Source organism: Cyprinodon tularosa, unplaced genomic scaffold (genome assembly GCF_016077235.1).
Source record: "Cyprinodon tularosa strain WSP-4 unplaced genomic scaffold, ASM1607723v1 ctg40, whole genome shotgun sequence".
In the NCBI taxonomy this organism is placed as follows: Eukaryota; Metazoa; Chordata; class Actinopteri; order Cyprinodontiformes; family Cyprinodontidae; genus Cyprinodon; species Cyprinodon tularosa.
Genome location: NW_024039119.1, coordinates 1,144,470 through 1,161,775, shown reverse-complemented (window position 1 = coordinate 1,161,775; position 17,306 = coordinate 1,144,470). Strand labels below are relative to the sequence as shown.

The following is a 17,306-nucleotide window of genomic DNA, read 5'->3' as shown; positions in this document are numbered from 1 at the left end:
AGCTGCTAAGTGAATAACCTGCCTCCATCTAACCTATATGTGCACATGGCCTTCTCTCCGGGTCCCTGAAGGCATTTCAGTGTGGAAGAACTCACACTCTCCCTCCTGATTTGGGTGATAAAAATCTCCAGCTTGCAGTGGATTTTGTGTGGCTGTGCGGTCATTCCAGGATCCCAAGACGGAGTCTGTTGTCCCTGGAGTTTTCCATTCAGCCGTGACATTTTTTAGCAATTAGCTCTGAGCCTATGCTGTTTTAATAAGTTGGGTTTTTGTGTTTTGTGAAACTTGGCAGACGTTGCATGTATGCTTTTTTTTTTTTTAGATGGCTGGCCATTTTTTATGCTTTGTGCAATATATGGGATGTATGCTTTCATGTTTTTAATATGAATTGTGTTCTCCTCACATCCGTTTGCACTAGTAGAGTGGAGCATGTTGTCCTTGACACGGCGAACGGTGTTTGTGTAGAAACAAATCTGTTCAGCGTCTTTCGGTGTGCAAGTCGCAGCTTTCTTTTACTTTCACACATCCTCTGGTTATCTATCTTCTGGTTATATATCTTTTGCATATCCTCTCACACACTCTCACATTCATGCACCCTCACTTGTGTGTAACCTACTACCCGTGAAGCCCACCAGGGACCAATTTTTTCCACAACTCTCCCTCTTCCTCTCACCCTCCTTCTGCTCTGTCTCTTTCTGACGAGTGCTCTCCAGGCGTTTTGGGACTCTGGCCTGTCAAAGGCACATAGATTGGGAAAGGGGGGGAGGTTGAGGAGGTCCATCTCTACACCCTGGGTGCTCAATCTACATGTGCTTGTGTAAGGCGGTTTATGAGGAAGAGGAGAGAAACTGACAAGAAAATAAGGGAACAGCTCATTGCCGCTGTGGTGAGTTAATTGGGCTCCTCTGAATGCAGAAAATTATCCAGTAAGCCTATGGAGAAATTCCCAATCCGTTTATTTTTAATTGTAGTTATAAAACACCGCAATCAAATTTAGTTCCTTACTTTAACTGGTCATTTTTTTTAGCCCAGTCATTTGCATTGAGTCACTTGGTTATAGCGACAGGAAAGGGAAGACTGTCTTTTTACAGATAGAAACCTCTCGGTCAGTGAAGGACGATCTGCTGTAGCCAGCTGGGGTTTGTAAAGACTAATCAGACGTCACAAAAACACTGAAACTCTTCTCAGGTAGTGAAGAAAAAGTACTCGGACAGAAATAAACCTAAGCAGTTTGCTCTGTGTCGTACAATCGATGGGAAGAAGGATGGTGGTGGTGGTGGGGGGGGAGATCACTGCATCCTCCATAGAGAAAGAGTTTATATTTAATGGCACTGTCAGCTCCGCCGACAGCTGATTCAAGGAAGGTGTTGCAGATAAAATTTGGTACAAACGTCTTTTTCTGCTCTTACAGTCTTTAGGGTTATATTTTCATAATCTTTTCACAAGTAGATGGATGATTTTTGCCTATTCTTCTTAGCTTTGTAGTTGTGTTGTTGATGTCTCCAATAACAACAGCAAAAAGTCCTCAATAGGATTTAAGTCTGGACTTTAACTAGGCCATTTTAACATGATTTTCCTCTAAGTGGGAAAACTCTGCCCCATTCACAGGTCTCATAAAGCCTATAAGCATATTTTACACGTCTTTCCTGACCACATTAAACCTCCTTCTAACCTCAGAGGACTTGCACCAATGCCCTTTCTTTTACCCCTCAGTCAGATTTATGAGAGCATGATTGACAGCTGTCATGTTCTCACATCTGTCTACCTGAGCGGCGAATACTGCAGCCCCTTTTAAGAGGAACTATGGGCTGTTTGTGATTGCCTCCTTGTACAGCCTGTCAGCTTAAATTAGGGGTCTGCAAACTTTTTACACTATATTTGCCCCAAGTCTAACTGAATAAAATTTACACGACCTTCAAAAAATAAACCTTTTTTTGATAAATATATAGTTAGGAAATTTGTTGTCATTTTTTGATAAAAACGGTTCTAATGTTTTTTTTTAAACTAAAGATAAAGCAAAACAAAGATGGATTATTTTCATGAGATTTTGATATTCATGAGAAGAGAAAAGTTTTCAACCTAGTTAAAAGAAAGAGATTTAAAAATATACTATTTGTTCCTTATCACTACAGGGCACAATGGTCATTCGAAATTAAAAGGAAAAAAAGGGAAAAATGAATTTTTGGCAAAAAAAAAAAAATTTCCCAGATTAAAGGCAGAAAAAATCCATAATTTAAAGGAGAAGTCCGGTCAGCAAGGAATGATCAATGGATCATTATCTATACCTAAAACTGATACGTTCGTGGTGATTTAATGAATTTAGGGTTAATCAGTAAAAAATACTTTTCGTTGCGATCACGGAGTCCAGGAGTGGCCATTTTTGCCCAAACATAGTAACACATCACTCCTAACGTCACGGTGCGGTAAGCCTAGGGCCAATCTTCCTGCTCTACAAGCAAAATCAATGGGAACTACTAGACACATTTGCTATCAAAAATTATAAAAAATTTTGAGAGGACTTCATCATTGAAATTCACAAGAGGTAGAGTTAAACTGACAATGCCCACGTGCATAGCAGTTGGATGTTGGAATACATCAGGTAAAAGTGAAACCTTTCCGATTAATGATTCACCATGTTGGATTCCCAACTTAAAGAGGGAGGATTTGCCATTGAACTTCTGGCCAGAGAAAAAACATGTAATATGTAGCCAACATTTGTAAGAATGTTTTCAAGATGACATGGATAATAGCACTGGGACTTGATCAACAGCCGATACCGCACCGTGACGTCACAAACCGGTAGGTGGCAGTAGTGTTCTTTGACGAACGTGGATGCCTCCAGTAAAGCACGTAAAATAAAAATTACTCTCAATTCAAAACACTTTTAATTTATTATACAGTATGTAATAATTTTCTATTTAAAGTACTTTCAGAATTTTGAATTCTGAATATGACCAGAATTTTCCTTTAAACTAAGCTTTTGTCTGCCACTCAGTAAGTCAGATATAATCAAGAAACATATGAAAACTAACAAAATTTGCTGAGATTTTAAAAAGGAAATATTTACAGAAAAAGCCATATCTCCTCTGAGATTTAAGTGGTACTTTTACGAAACACACTTCTAGGTGGTATATGCAGGAATGCCAGTTCATCTCAAAGAGCTTTCTGGCAGACGTGTCTCTTCTTTTTCTTTCATTTAGTGACCCTACTACCCTCCTACCTTTTAGTGGTATTCTGTTGCAGTTATTCTATAAAATACTGAAATGGTGCTGAAACGGATAAGTTTATTTGTTCCTTCTCATTTATTGAGAACCACTTGTGGCTCTATAGCCACAGGTTGCAGACCTCTGATGTAGATGGACGCCCATGCCTTTGTAAATTTGTATTTGTGCCACTAATTGGTTAACCTCTTAAGCATCTTGTTGTAATGTTTGGAGCATTAGAGTAAAGAGGGCTAAATATAGTAAAGCATGCTACATAGTTTACATATGCACCCATAAAATATCAAATAAAACCACTAATAATGTTTTTTACTCAGCAATCATGTGCTTTATTGTGTCGTCTGTCACATCCAAGAAAATACTTATGTGCTTGAAATGTCATGATTTTTTTATTGCTTACAAGAAAGGTTTGTGTTTTTTTTTCTTCTTGTTTTTTTTGGTCTGCATGTTCACACTGAGCCTGTTTTCTTTCATTGTAAAACCCTTTTTCAAACTAAAGGAGATACACGATTTCCTGATTTAAACTGAGCAGAATCTGATGCCGTGTCTGCCTTTTTGTCATCTAGGGGTGTGATCAATCCTATCGGGGGGGTGAAGGGGGGTCGGACAGCCCCCCTGCAGTGTGTTTCTGTAGCTGAGGGCCACTCCAAGCCGGTTCTGTGTGTGGACGCCACGGACGAGCTGCTTTTCACTGGATCTAAAGGTACACATTAGCTCTCAATGACGCACAAATGCAGTGACATCTTGTAGACGAATTAGCATTTCCTTGAAGGCTGGAGATGCTTTGAGTGATCTAAGACGTCCTGATTATTACCTCTTTTGACTTTTTGCAACACTATCAGACTCACTGTAACTTAATGGTGTGTAGTCATGTTATTTGACATTATAATATAGTATATGCAAGTTACTCTCTCTGGTTGGAGTTCGCTAAAGCTGGAGCTAAAGGTCAGGAAGTATTCTGATGCAAGTTGATAGATGTGTCATTACACGTCTGGACTTATTTGGCAGTTGCATCAATGGCCATCATCTGGATTTTTGGTAGTTAAGCGGCCTGTAGCTGGCGCCAAATATGTTTGTCAGCTTATTACGCCCAGTGTTGGAGTTCTATTTAGCCTCAAAAAGAAAAATCTAAACACTATCAGGATGGACTGCTGAACTGTGTAACCTTATTTTATCACGATTAACTTGGTTTTGTTCTTTATATGTAACGAGTGAATTTCTCCACTGTCAGATCAATAAAGTCAATTAATCACTTTTTGATATAGGCATATAAGGTGACCGTGTATCTTTAGTCAGCTTGGGCTCTGGGCCTTTCCACTTCTCAGACTATTGGACCCTCATATCAAAGTTAAATGCAACATTTGCTTTCATCCAAAAAGAGGATGGAGTCTGATTCTTTCATGTGTGTTGGCTATTTTATTTTATTTTTTTTTGTCACGAGCAAGTGAGGATTATACCTGCAGCATCACAGCTCACACGCCTAACAGATGCACAAGTCTTCCACAGGAGATGTCGAAGTAAAATGATAGTGGTGTGTTTTTTTGTTTTTAACTTACAGAAAGCAAAAATTAAACTGCAATTTACAGTTGAATTTTTAAATAAAAATATCGGCATATCATATATCTGCCAAGATTCCCTGCTTTTAAGCTTGCAGGCGTCCTGGTTGGTGCACATGTGTTGCAGCACATCTTTGCTTTCCTTATTATCCTTACAACCTATTTGAAACTGCTGCAAGTGAGGATATTTGATCAGCCTATTTGCAATAGTAGAAAGTAGTCAGCATTACTTTGCAGATTAACACTAAATGTCTCAGGTATTATGGTTATTCTTTTTTATTCTAAGTGAAAGCTGAAGAGCAGGATACCGTTTTAATGTCAGAGAAACTAAAGCATGGACAGATGGACAGACAGAAACAGATTTCCAACCCTAATTTAACTCTTTGCATTTTCTCCTCCAGATCGCACCTGTAAGATGTGGAATCTGGTCACAGGTCAGGAGATCGCCACCCTGAAAGGCCACCCAAACAATGTGGTGTCTGTAAAATATTGCCCCTCTTCCGGTCTGGTCTTCTCTGTCTCCACCTCGTACATCAAGGTGTGGGACATCCGTGACTCTGCCAAGTGCATTCGCACGCTCACGTAAGTATTTCTTCCTAAAATCAGCCTGATGGGACCATTTGGCGGTTTTATGAAACATTTCAGAAAATTATCCTGTTCAAATGTGCTTTTTTTTCCTTCTGCGATGTGCTTCAGGTTGCATTAAAGTGACAAATTAAACCTTGAAGTGCTTTTAGAGAAAATGACGGCTGCTAACCATTTCTCTCATTTTTATATATATTTCTTTGGTTTTTCTTTTCTGCCTGGCCTCACTTTACCTAATGACAGATCATCGGGGCAAGTGGTTTCAGGAGACGCTTGTGCTGGAACAACCACCCGGACAATCACCTTTGCTCAGGGCGAATGTCAGATCAACCAGATAGCGCTCAACCCGTCAGGATCTGTGCTCTATGCTGCGGCTGGGAATATTGTTCGTATGTGGGACCTCAACAGGTACATTGAAGTATCATTTACACATATACAACATATTCTCTTTTTTTTATATTTATTTATTGAATCCATAAATAAAAGGGGCCTGTGCATCTCAAAGAAGCAGATTAATTTCTCCCACTAATGGACTCTATGCACAGCTCCACTACTTCCTGAAGTTCAGCAGCTCCGTTGTTTCCTGTCTTTCATTAATGGACAAGCTGAGTAATCCAGATGTGTCTGGCTGGTTACTCAGGTTGTTTTCTTTCTAGCCCTCTTCTGACTTCTGCCTGCTCTCTGTTTTACTCTTCTAAGTGGATTTTCCTTCCTTCTCATCTACTGTTGTTTCCATCAGTGTTCCTACTTCCCTCCACTCTCATTCAACTTCTTTCGTTCTATCACTCTTCCTATCTTCTTCCTCTCTCCTGTTGTATCAATCTTACACTATTCTTAAACAGAGACGTAAAATTTTCACAAGCCATTCAAAAACATTACAATGTAAAGCATAAAAACTTACAATTTAATAGGTAAGAACAGATTTTGTTCCAAACATCTGTTGAACGTTTGTTATTTTTAGATGAGATACTGGGGTTATTCTGGAATAATCTCATCAAGCATATTATTATTCTTATTGAGTGTTACCTTTATTATAATCATCTGACCTGATTAAATACTAAAAATATTATCACAATATTTGAAGCTTCAAGCAAAAACAGGATAATAAATCAACACTGAGCAGGTGGTTAACTCTTACACAATCATTCTCTTGTCTCATTTAGTGTTCCTGTTACACATCTATGTCTATGCTCATAGTTCACAACCATAAATCAGCAAAACAACTTATTAAACTCTATTTATAATGAACAACTACCTAAAAATACAAACCAAAGTTCACTAATCAGTTCTAAAAGTCTTTAGGCGAACCTTTGTTGATCCCTGGAGAACCACCGTACCAGATTAGCACTACAGGAGCACTACAGGAGTTTTCAATCATCTTTTTATGTTGTATCCGAGTCTCTTTTACTCGTACCAGTTGCAGCCAATGGTCTGTCTTACTTTTTGTTAATTAGCTGGGTTTATGTTACATTTTGGGTCCTCATCTTTAGTAAAGCAATACAGATTAAAGTCCTATGTTTTTTTGTTTTTTTTTATTCATCTGGGCACAAAACCGACATTTGTCAGAAGGATCAGCCACATATTTAACTAAAATAAAAATGAATCAGTTACTCTTATCATAACGCAGGGCACCTCCTCATCAGTTGCGGCCGGCTGTGACGATGAAGCTGAAGTGCTGCTGCTCATCTTTACAGAATCGGAACCAGCTACCATAGCAGCCGTTTCTGCATGCACTATGCTCACATGCCTTTTCTACCATAACACAAGTTAACAACAAACATTTTCCCCTCATTCATAAAAGGGTGAAATTCAATTCAAGTCATTCCGTAAAAATTGAAAAAATATCCACTGGACTTGGTTTTCAAGATTTGAAGACGTTTCGCCACCTCTCCAGGAAGGTTTCTCAATTCAAATGTCTGGATCCGCAGTGAGTTTGAGTCTTATATGGACAAGGCCTTGTATTGCTTGGAAACATGCAATGGTAACCGATGAATGGGTCGTTTAGTTCCATCGTTAGCCTGTAATATCTGAACCTGTCTATGATTCTAGGGGTCGGTCAATTCAAGTCAGTTTATTTCTATAGCGCCAATTCACAACACGTCATTTCAATGCACTTTCCAGTTCACCAGATCATCCAGTCAAATTAATTCAAAGTTTTCTATCTAAGGAAAACCAGTTGATTGCATCGACTCATTGACTTGAATGCAATCGAATGAAAGCCCTCGCAATCCATCTGAAATCTGGGGACAGGTTTATCCAGGGACAGGTGGTCCAAATCTAAGGTGACCAGATTTCTGAGATCCAATCTGGGGAGATTTCCAGCTCATAGACGAATCATCACAGCTGCAGCCAATAGTCTGTCTTACTTTTTGTTGATTAGCTTGGTTTATGTTATATTTCCGGTCCTCATCTTTAAACAAACACATCAAAGCCCCTTTTTTTGTTTTTACTAACCTGGGCATGAACCAAACATTTATCACAATGATCAGCCCAATGCAAATCAAATGAACTGATTAACACACTCACTGTAACACAAAGCAGCTGAGACCGGTTCTGATAACGAACGTCCTCTTCATTTTTGGAAAGTGGATGCGCTGTTAAGTTACACACAACTCTCCTCCTCTTGCATGTTTCCGCTGTCCATAGCGTTCCTTGACAGTGTCATTTCTAAGTCACCAATTTAGTGCTACTTGGTCCCAATGGAATTTCCCATTGGGATCCTACTAGCACTAAGTTGCTAACTGGTTGACAAGATGCTTCTGACAAACCGGCCACAACCAAACTTGCTTGCGAACCTTCCACCACAACAATCCCGCCCCCTTGATAAATGACCAATCGCATTCGCTGTGGTTGGAACAGCCGCTTCCCTACGACTTCAAGATGTTCCACCTGTCCTTCCTGGCCTTCGGATCTTAATAAAAGAGATAATGAAAATTTTTGTTCCACCTTGTAAAATGGCACAGCTCAGCCTGTCTTAAAACGCAGAACTTAAAGGCTGAGAATATTTTTTTTCTACTTTCATCTACTTGAGGTCAACAAAGGAAATGTAAAATAATAGCAAATATAGGTAATGATAAACTGAGACCCTGAACAAGATGTGATTGTCAATACAGTTCATGCAAGTGCCTTTGCTGCTTTGTGATGTCTTTAGAAGGGGCAGGGCCCAGAGCAGATTTGCTACCTACACCACAACTACGGAGAAAACATTACTTTCTAAAGAGACTTCAGGATTTCCTTAAAAGTAGCCAATCACAGCCAGTTTACTTTCACATGTTGCTTCCACCCTCAAACTAACAGAAGTTAAGATGAGTGCACAGAAATAGGTGAAAACAGACGAGTCAGAGAGAATCTATAAGAGCATAAAAGCAAGAGAGAGCAGAGAAGGCGCATGAATTAATGGCTGTGATATATTAGGGAGCTTATAGGGTCAAATATTAAAATATTAAAATGCTTGTGGAGAGTAGCTTACTTGGGTGTGTTAAATAGTTTTAAAAATAAACTGTCCCTTTAAGTATTTATTACACGCCTGCACTTCTGACTTCATATGAAGAACAGAACTTTATGGTGATATGAAGGTTTCTACTCGGGGCTAAAAAGGTTTAAAAATCTGGATTTTCAAGGTTTGCATAAAAGTGAAAAAAGAAAACAGAGTGACAAAATGTTTGCTTTTCCTTTAGAAGTTCTACATCCTGATGTTTTAAAGTTTCCTAGCTGTCATCTATCCATCCATCCATCCGTCCGTTCATCTGTCATCTGTCTTTCAATTTGACTTAGAATGCATCTATCAGTCCATATGTCCAGCATTCATCCATCTGTTTGTCCGTCATTTATCCACCAATTCTATCCTTCACACATTTGTCCGTTTATCCATCATTCATCAGTCTGTCCAACATTCATCCATGAACCCTGTATGCATTTTCCATGAAGAACCTCTTTTAGTAAGGCCTTATTTACTTCTTTAATTTATGCTTCTAATGTTAAAGGATCAACAGATTGCAGTAGAGAGTTTGCGCTGAGGGGCTCCCAGCTATTTAATGATGTGTAACAACCCACCAAGAATTGAAGTATTGCTTCATTCTCTGCTTTAGGCATCAGTGTTTCCCAATAGTTTAACATCTACCAAGAAAGGGAACATATCTTTATTTGGTGACACAGGAAACTTTAAATTTCTACATGTTTGTAATGAACTTCACAGACCTTTGTTTCCCTTTCTGACCACCCTGTTCTTTGTCTGTAAGCAGGATGCAGGGGACAGGCAAGCTAACGGGCCACATTGGATCTGTCATGTGTCTGACTGTGGGACAGTCTCTGCTGGGCAAAGACCAAGTCATCACTGGCTCCAAAGACCATTATGTCAAGGTACATATCGCCTATTCACACATTGACAGTTTTGTCAAGCCTCAGAAAAAAAGGAAAATATTGGAATTTATGATGCATGTTGTTTTTTCAGCCAAATAAAGAATTGTTGCATGCTTTTGTTTTCAGCTCCAGTGAATATCTAGACATTTCCCTGAAAACACAGCTAGTTAACTTTCTAGGTATGTTTTTAATGAGAGCATCTATAAACAGTAGAAATCTGATAAGTCAGATTCCTTATTTCGTTTTAGAGCCGGACCATTTTAAACCAGTGATGCAAATTATCCATAAATAAATTAATCCTAAGTTGATTGATCTTATCAATCGACCAATAATTAATTGAGAAACGGCCACTTTCCTAAAAAGATGGGTTTCCGCTTTTAACAGGAAGATCAATCCACACGAATGTGCTGAATAAAAAACAAAAGATAGTCATCATTATATTTTAATAATTTATTGTGCCAGCTGTATTAAATACTGAATAAGTAAACAAAAATGTTTTTACACAGCATATTTGTAATATGTAATCTATAAAAGAATAAAATATGTGAATTGCCTACAGTTTCCACTGCACAGAGAAGTAAAACTATCATTAATAGACGGGGTATGTCGCTCTCATATGCTGTCAGGCTATCTGCTGCTTTAAATGGGTTAGAGTACTCCAAGCTGCTCCTCCACGTAGCACAGCTCAATTGCGCTATTTAGCTGATAACTTCAGGAGTTGATCAAGTACTTATATTTACAAATAGAACCAAAAGTTTATTCTTCATTCTTATTGCCATTAAACAGTGCTAGAGCCAACTCCCGATCATTCATGTTTGACTTTCAAAAAAGTAAAAAAGCAATCCACTGGACTTTGTTTCCACGTGTGAAGACGTTTCGCTTCCCTAACCCTGTTCAGCAAGGCCAACAATTCCCTCTATCGGCTCCCCTTTCAGAGACATAGACAGGTGTCGGGTCTTGAAGGCTCACAACAAACCCAAATGACCCCCATTCCTAAGGGGCGGACCCGTTTGTCCGGTTCAATTTACATGATTTCTTATCCAAAACAACACTTTGTTTTTGGTCCTCTCTATAAAGCCCCAAACTCAACGCTTAATCTGACATTTTGAATTAAATAAGCTTCCTTAATGGGAAGTGAAACGTCTTCAAACTTGGAAACAAAGTCCAGTGGATTTTTTTTTTTTTTGGAACAACTATGACCTGGATGACTGAGAATCTTCACCAACATATTCATGTTTGACATGTATTTTTCTTCCTGCATCCTCCCGTTAAATTTGACCTGCTTCCCTTTCCCCTACTAAAGAAAAGCGTTCTTTAAAGGAATAGTACACCCAAAACATGATTAGCCTTCATTTTTTACTCACCCCATGCTGAACAACACTCTGGAGTACTTTTTTGATATCTCAAATGCATCTGGAGATCTGGGAGACTTCTTGCTATCTGCTGACATTCAAATAATGGAGGTCTACGGTGCCCGAGACAGAAAGGTCCATAAAAGTCCACAAAAACATGTCAATATTCCTCCATACTGCTCGTCAAATGTATTTCAAGTGTCCTGAGTGGGTAGCATCCAGAATTTACTCGAAACGAAGTCATTTAGAATGTTTTTAGAGCATAAACAGTAGTGTATAGGATTTCCTGAAAGCGCGCGCCTGCACGTTCACGACGCTACGGAAACCGGATGAAAGTGCGCATTCAGCTCGGCAAAGAACTCATGCTCTTCCTCAACACTGAAGTCCTCAGACATTTTTCTTTCGTTGTTTCTTTCTTTGCACAGGTAAACAGCACATTTCTTCTTCTACGCTTGCATTATCGGCAGAGCAGACGCTGAATGCGCACTTTCATCTGGTTGGTCTGCCGGCTTCCGTAGCGTCGTGAACGTGCGGGCGCGCGCTTTCAGGAAATCCTATACACTACTGTTTATGCTCTAAAAATATTCTAAATGACTTCGTTTCGAGTAAAGTCTGGATGCTACCCACTCAGGACACTTGGAATACATTGGACGAGCAGTATGGAGGAATATTGACACGTTTTTTGTGGACTTTTATGGACCTTTCTGCCTCGGGCACCATAGACCTCCATTATTTGAATGTCAGCAGACGGCAAGAAGCCTCCCAGATCTCCAGATGCATTTGAGATATCAAAAAAGTACTCCAGAGTGTTGTTCAGCATAGGGGTGAGTAGAAAATGAAGGCTAATCATGTTTTGGGTATACTATTCCTTTAAGCTGTGCTGCCACCAACATGGTATAACCATGGTGTGTTCAGAGTAATTTGGGAGACCAAAAATGTAAGCTTTCTGCTGTGTTCCTGGGTCTCCATTAACAAATGTTCTGTTATAAATATTGGATTTTATTTTCTGATATTAGAGTCATTGGTGTAGACCACACTTGTATTGTAGTTTGTTCTGGTACCATTAAGAAAGGGTGGATGAAAAAGGTGTATTTTAGAAAAGCAAACAATTTAAAGATCCTACATGCAATTAATATGATCATGCTTCGTTGTTTGTTTGTTTTTTTCCGCAGATATTCGATGTGGCCGAAGGAACTCTGGGTAACATCGGTCCCGCTCATAATTTTGAGCCTCCGCACTACGACGGCATTGAATGTTTGGCCGTTCAAGGAGACGTACTGTTCAGCGGCTCGCGAGACAACGGCATCAAGAAATGGGAGCTGGAGCAGCAGGAGCTCATACAGGTATGAAAATGCTCAGAGGAATGTAGAAAATGTTTGAAGAACCAAAAAACATGTCTTTGTCTATGAGGTCAGAATTCTGCCAAACGTGTTCATAGGCTATAAAAACTGCAGTTTTATGTAAAACACACACATGAACACTACTCTTTTGTGTATTTTGAGTATTTTTTATGCTTGCAAGATTTCCTGAAAGGTAGCCCATAACAGGCAGTTTAGTTTTTTAGGTTGGTTCCACTCTCAAACGGTCTGAGGAGAGGATCTATAGCCGCTTAAAAAGCAAGAGAGCACAGAGAAGGAGCATGAATTTATGCTAGTCCTATGTTGGGGTCTGGTGGTAATGTTTCTGCACATATAGAAAATTCAAAGTGTGCGCTGATAGTAGTTCAGAGTGTTTTAAATAAAACTGCTTCTATGATTATTCATTGCTTATGTGCACTGCTGCAGGATGATACTGGAACAGAAAGCTACATGAGCCTGATGCATTATTTCCTGCTGACTCTGTGAGGGTCACCGGGTTGAGTTAACAGGAGGTGGGATGTTTTATAATCAGGATGAAAAGTTCATACATGGTGATTTAAGGAGTAGTTTCCTGACAAAATGCGTGTTGAATCTGCAGGCTGAAAAGTGCATCAGTCTCAAAGGCAATTAAATCCTGATCTTCTGACCCTCATAATCTGCAGAGTGAAGTTCAGTCTCCAATACGGGGTGTGTGTTGCAAATAAAGTGCTAACAAGGTATTTGAGGGGATAACTGCAGTAAGACTCTTGTTAGTGATGTGGGGGAAGGACTGCATCGCTGCATATGCATAAGCTCCTGATCACTGAGCAAATGCTTCCAGTTTTTAAAGCAAAGTCTGAGTAAATGTATGTTTTCCTCCATGTTAGGATTAGGAAATCTGATTTAAACAAATAATACGTACCGTTTGTAAGGGAAGTGCAGTTTCCTTTATAATGACTTTTTCTGACAAAAATTAATTTTATTTCATAATTACCAGTATACATAACCTTAATTAAAAATACAATAAATATGAGTGAAGATTATAAGTTAATTAGCTTAAATAATTCTAATATAATGGTTGGGATTTTAAAATAATCAAAAGATAATATACGTAAATACGGTTTTTGTAAAATACTGAAACTTTTTTTATTACTTCAGCAAAGAGAAAGTTGGATTTATTAATCCTTATAGAAATACATTAATGTAAATAATTGTCTATAGAAAGTTATAGTTCATGAAAATAATTGACTTTCAAAAGTTGGATGTATTCAATCATAGTATATTGTAGTAAAACTGTTGCATCATCTTTCATTATTTGCTTATTAAAGTTAATGTTTGGTTATGATCTTAAAGGCAAGATGCTTTTTCATTAGGTTTGTCTGAGCAGAATTTTCTTTTGAAATCATTTTAGAAGTTTCTTTTCTACCGTTTTATGGGAAACAAGGATGGCTAAATTTGATAGTGATGCTGCACTGTTTCTCTTGTTTGTCTCCTCTTTCAAGACCTTTTAGTTTTAAACAGAAACCCACATTGTGACAAAACTGTTTTTTGCAAAGGCTTTGATTCATAAAGTAGAAGAAAATAACAAACATCTAAGCCTGTTATTTTTGGTTTAACAGTTTGTTTCGTGGAGGAAAGAAGATAAAATTCACAAAAAGTAAAGTGTTTTTAATTAGTGGCCAGTTTGGATCTTGGAGACATGGGGGCTTCATTACATCCTGTAATCACGCCCCCTGGTATTATAATCTATTTTAAACAGTCTGTGTGATAACAGCAAAAAACTGAGCAACCAGATGCAAACTCTGCTGGCGGGCTGCTTTTTGCCACCTGAGTGCTCGCTTCATTCACCCACAGTCCTTGCTCTGTAGATGTAGCCAGCAGTGTGTCTAGTCATGAGTAATGTTGCAGGAAAGTGACATGTCAACAGTGAGGGGAGGTTTAAAGCCCACTCACACCTCAGCTAACAGGTAACAGCAGAGGAAGATGCTGAGCGGGTATTTGTGGCTGCATTCTACTGTCTCCTGTCTACCCACCGTTGCTTGCGTATGCTAATAATGCATAAACGTACGGCTTGTGGGCGGATGTGGTTGACTCATTTGCATGCACATCACTTTCCCAGTTTATTTTGCATAACTTCTGTTTTGCCTTTTGTTTATTCAAACAGACAAAACCAAATCACAGGACGCAATTATTTCTTTGCAGAGCTGGAATTAAATCAACTCGCTCTTTGCTGCGGACTGTAGCATATGACCTTAACCACATTTGTGAAGCCGCCAACACCATCAATTTTAAAGCCTCCCTGACTCTGTGGTCTCTTTATAATTATGTAATGCGATGAAATTGTGGCTTTGGGTATAATAATGTAACGTGTTATGGTGTTAACGCTAAAAACTTCTACAGTATTATTACTGGCAGCTGCCGTGCCCTGACCACCACCATAAAAGGCAGCCTCTGTTGTTGTTTTCCTTAAGGAATGTGGGAAGTAATATGCTTATAATTACTGTAGACTGCAGCCTGCTGGACCCCCCTCCTGCCCAAACTTGATGAATGTCTCAATATAGCCTTCACCAAATAGCTTACAGTGTGTATGCAGATTTGCAGGGTAATAAGTGTTTATGTAACTGTTGTTAGTGCTGCGTGTTTCTCTGTAAGGCGTAAAAGATTTAACAGACTTTTGCTTGTTTATGTAAAGTGTTAGTATAGTGTAAAGTGTTAATGTCGATTATCTAAGTCCTCGTTTATTTTATTACGCAACATGTGTCAAACTCTTCACGTCTGCATTGAAGAATTAAGTTGAAGGGGAACTGTCCATGGTTTTCGTTTTAATTTGTTTTTTCATTTTTTTTGAAACAAAAAGAAGACATTTTTGTATTTAGTCACACAGAGTCAAATACCTTTAACTTCAACTGCTTCAGTGCCTGTGAGGTAAACCTCTATTTGTGTTACACATCCAGAGATGAGACATGTTTATAAAATGATTCTAACAAGCAAAGGTTGTGAGAAGAGCCCTGGTTTAGTTCCAAACTTTAGATAGGCCATTCTAATAGGCAAATATGCTTCATTCTTAAACATTCCTTTATAATTCTTATTCCATATGGAGGACCAGGAGAGTCATTCCAAAATAAATAAATAAAAACCCACTATAAATATGACATTTAAATCATGCAGTTAGATTCGAAATTATTTTTAATTCAGCATCTTTAATTAAATTATTAAAGAGGAATTGTATATTGTGTGTATTAATCCATTATTCATTGCTGCAATTTGAAAAGCCTTTTTTTTTTTGCAAAATGGATTTTTAAAAACCACAGTTCAAAAATCTGGTTATAAATACCTTTCCTTATCCAACATTTAAAAGGGTAATTTCCATTTCAGCTTCCATTTTCTTTTTAAAATCCTGAAAAGTAGTATTTGAATAATTATTAAAAAGGTGTCATTTAAAATGTGCAATTACGAGCAGTTCTATTTTGTTTTCAGTGACTCTTCTGGTCCTTCATAGAATAGAGGCCTCCTGGTAACAGATGAGTTCCTTTTTTGCATTGCTTTAAATACTCCTGGATCACTTTAAAGTCAGCAGTCTATATGCAGTGACACCTGGTGATGATACACTTGGTTAGAGACACATTTCTCTCTCCAGTTTGAATCCTTTGAAAGTTGTATTGCTGGATCATTAATCGATTTTATTGATTATTAGAATGTTTTTATTTGTGACTATAATTTTTTTTTTACACCAATCTTTTCCTTGTCCTTCTAGCTCAGAGTAACTTTAATTCATCGCTTAGATGTGAATCCATAACCGATAAACTATCTCACTGTGTGATATCACTAGCTGCAAACGGTTAGTTTGTTATATTTTCATTGTTTTTAGCAAAACATAAATGTTTTCCAGCATTTTACACAGCTTGAGGTCCGATTTTCTTCAGGTTAAGGTCCCCCTCCAGAGGGGATGATTTAAATAAAAGCTAGTTATGAATGCAGTTTATGTAATTTCTCATTTTTATTATGAAACTTGTTTGAGAAGAAATTTTATTATTCTAATTAGGTGAAAATATTTTAACCCAGGCCTATTTGAAAGCAACAGGGGTGTAATTAATTCTAAATAACCTTCCCATTAGCTTTGAAGATAAGATCCAGTTGGAATCAGACAATTTAATCATGTCCTTATTTGTAATGATCTACTAATATAGACATTAATTTTTTTAATTTTGTGTGTGTAAATAGATATTCATTCTTTCCTTCTCTCCTGCATCGTTCAGCTGTTGGGAAATATGTATTGTTTATTTCCTAGAATGTGAGTGACTGCATGTTTAGGCTGAGTTGCACAGATTTATTTTTGTCTTCCCAAATTTCGGTTGCTGTCCTCCTAGCCAATATTTAAACACAGAAAAACATCCTCACATTATAATACTGTGTGTAGAAATGGAGGGTAGTGTCCATTCCTCTAGCCAAAGGTTAGCACAGAGTAAAAACAAGCAACTTGATGCTTTTGGTAACATTTAGTTTGAACTGTAAAATTATTGGTGATATGTGGCGTATATAAAAGCTGTTGTCCTTTTGTTTGGACTATAAAACAAGAAAAAAGGGAAAACAAAAACAAAATTCAGACAGATTTTTGTGCCAGCATTTAAGGGTGATTTATTTATTTCGTAGATCTGGCTTCTACCTCAGAGGCATAAATCAAACGTTGGGGAACTGCTGTTCGATAACCAATGATCCTATTATTATCCTCTCCCCACCTTCAAAGTCAAGCTGTTGCTAAATACACACAGTTTGCATTTTAAGACAATCTGATGGTGTAGTAAAAAAAAAAAAAGCTGTGAACAAAGAAAGTTCTGTGACACATAAAGTTCTGATACTTAAAGTATATGTGCCGTCTATGGTAAACCTGTTTTATAT

The 17,306-nt window shown here is 38.1% G+C and overlaps 1 protein-coding gene across 10 annotated transcripts in view; it reads left to right on the top strand.

The window, feature by feature from the left end:
• Positions 1-17,306, top strand: part of kif21b (kinesin family member 21B) — a 106,504-nt gene that overhangs the window by 76,279 nt on the left and 12,919 nt on the right. For all 10 annotated transcript variants that reach the window (XM_038298074.1, XM_038298070.1, XM_038298076.1 and 7 more), the window contains 5 exons: positions 3,788-3,924; positions 5,179-5,359; positions 5,606-5,770; positions 9,604-9,721; positions 12,246-12,416. In XM_038298074.1, the coding sequence (XP_038154002.1) occupies positions 3,788-3,924; positions 5,179-5,359; positions 5,606-5,770; positions 9,604-9,721; positions 12,246-12,416 (772 nt within the window). The remainder of the gene's footprint in view (positions 1-3,787; positions 3,925-5,178; positions 5,360-5,605; positions 5,771-9,603; positions 9,722-12,245; positions 12,417-17,306) is intronic.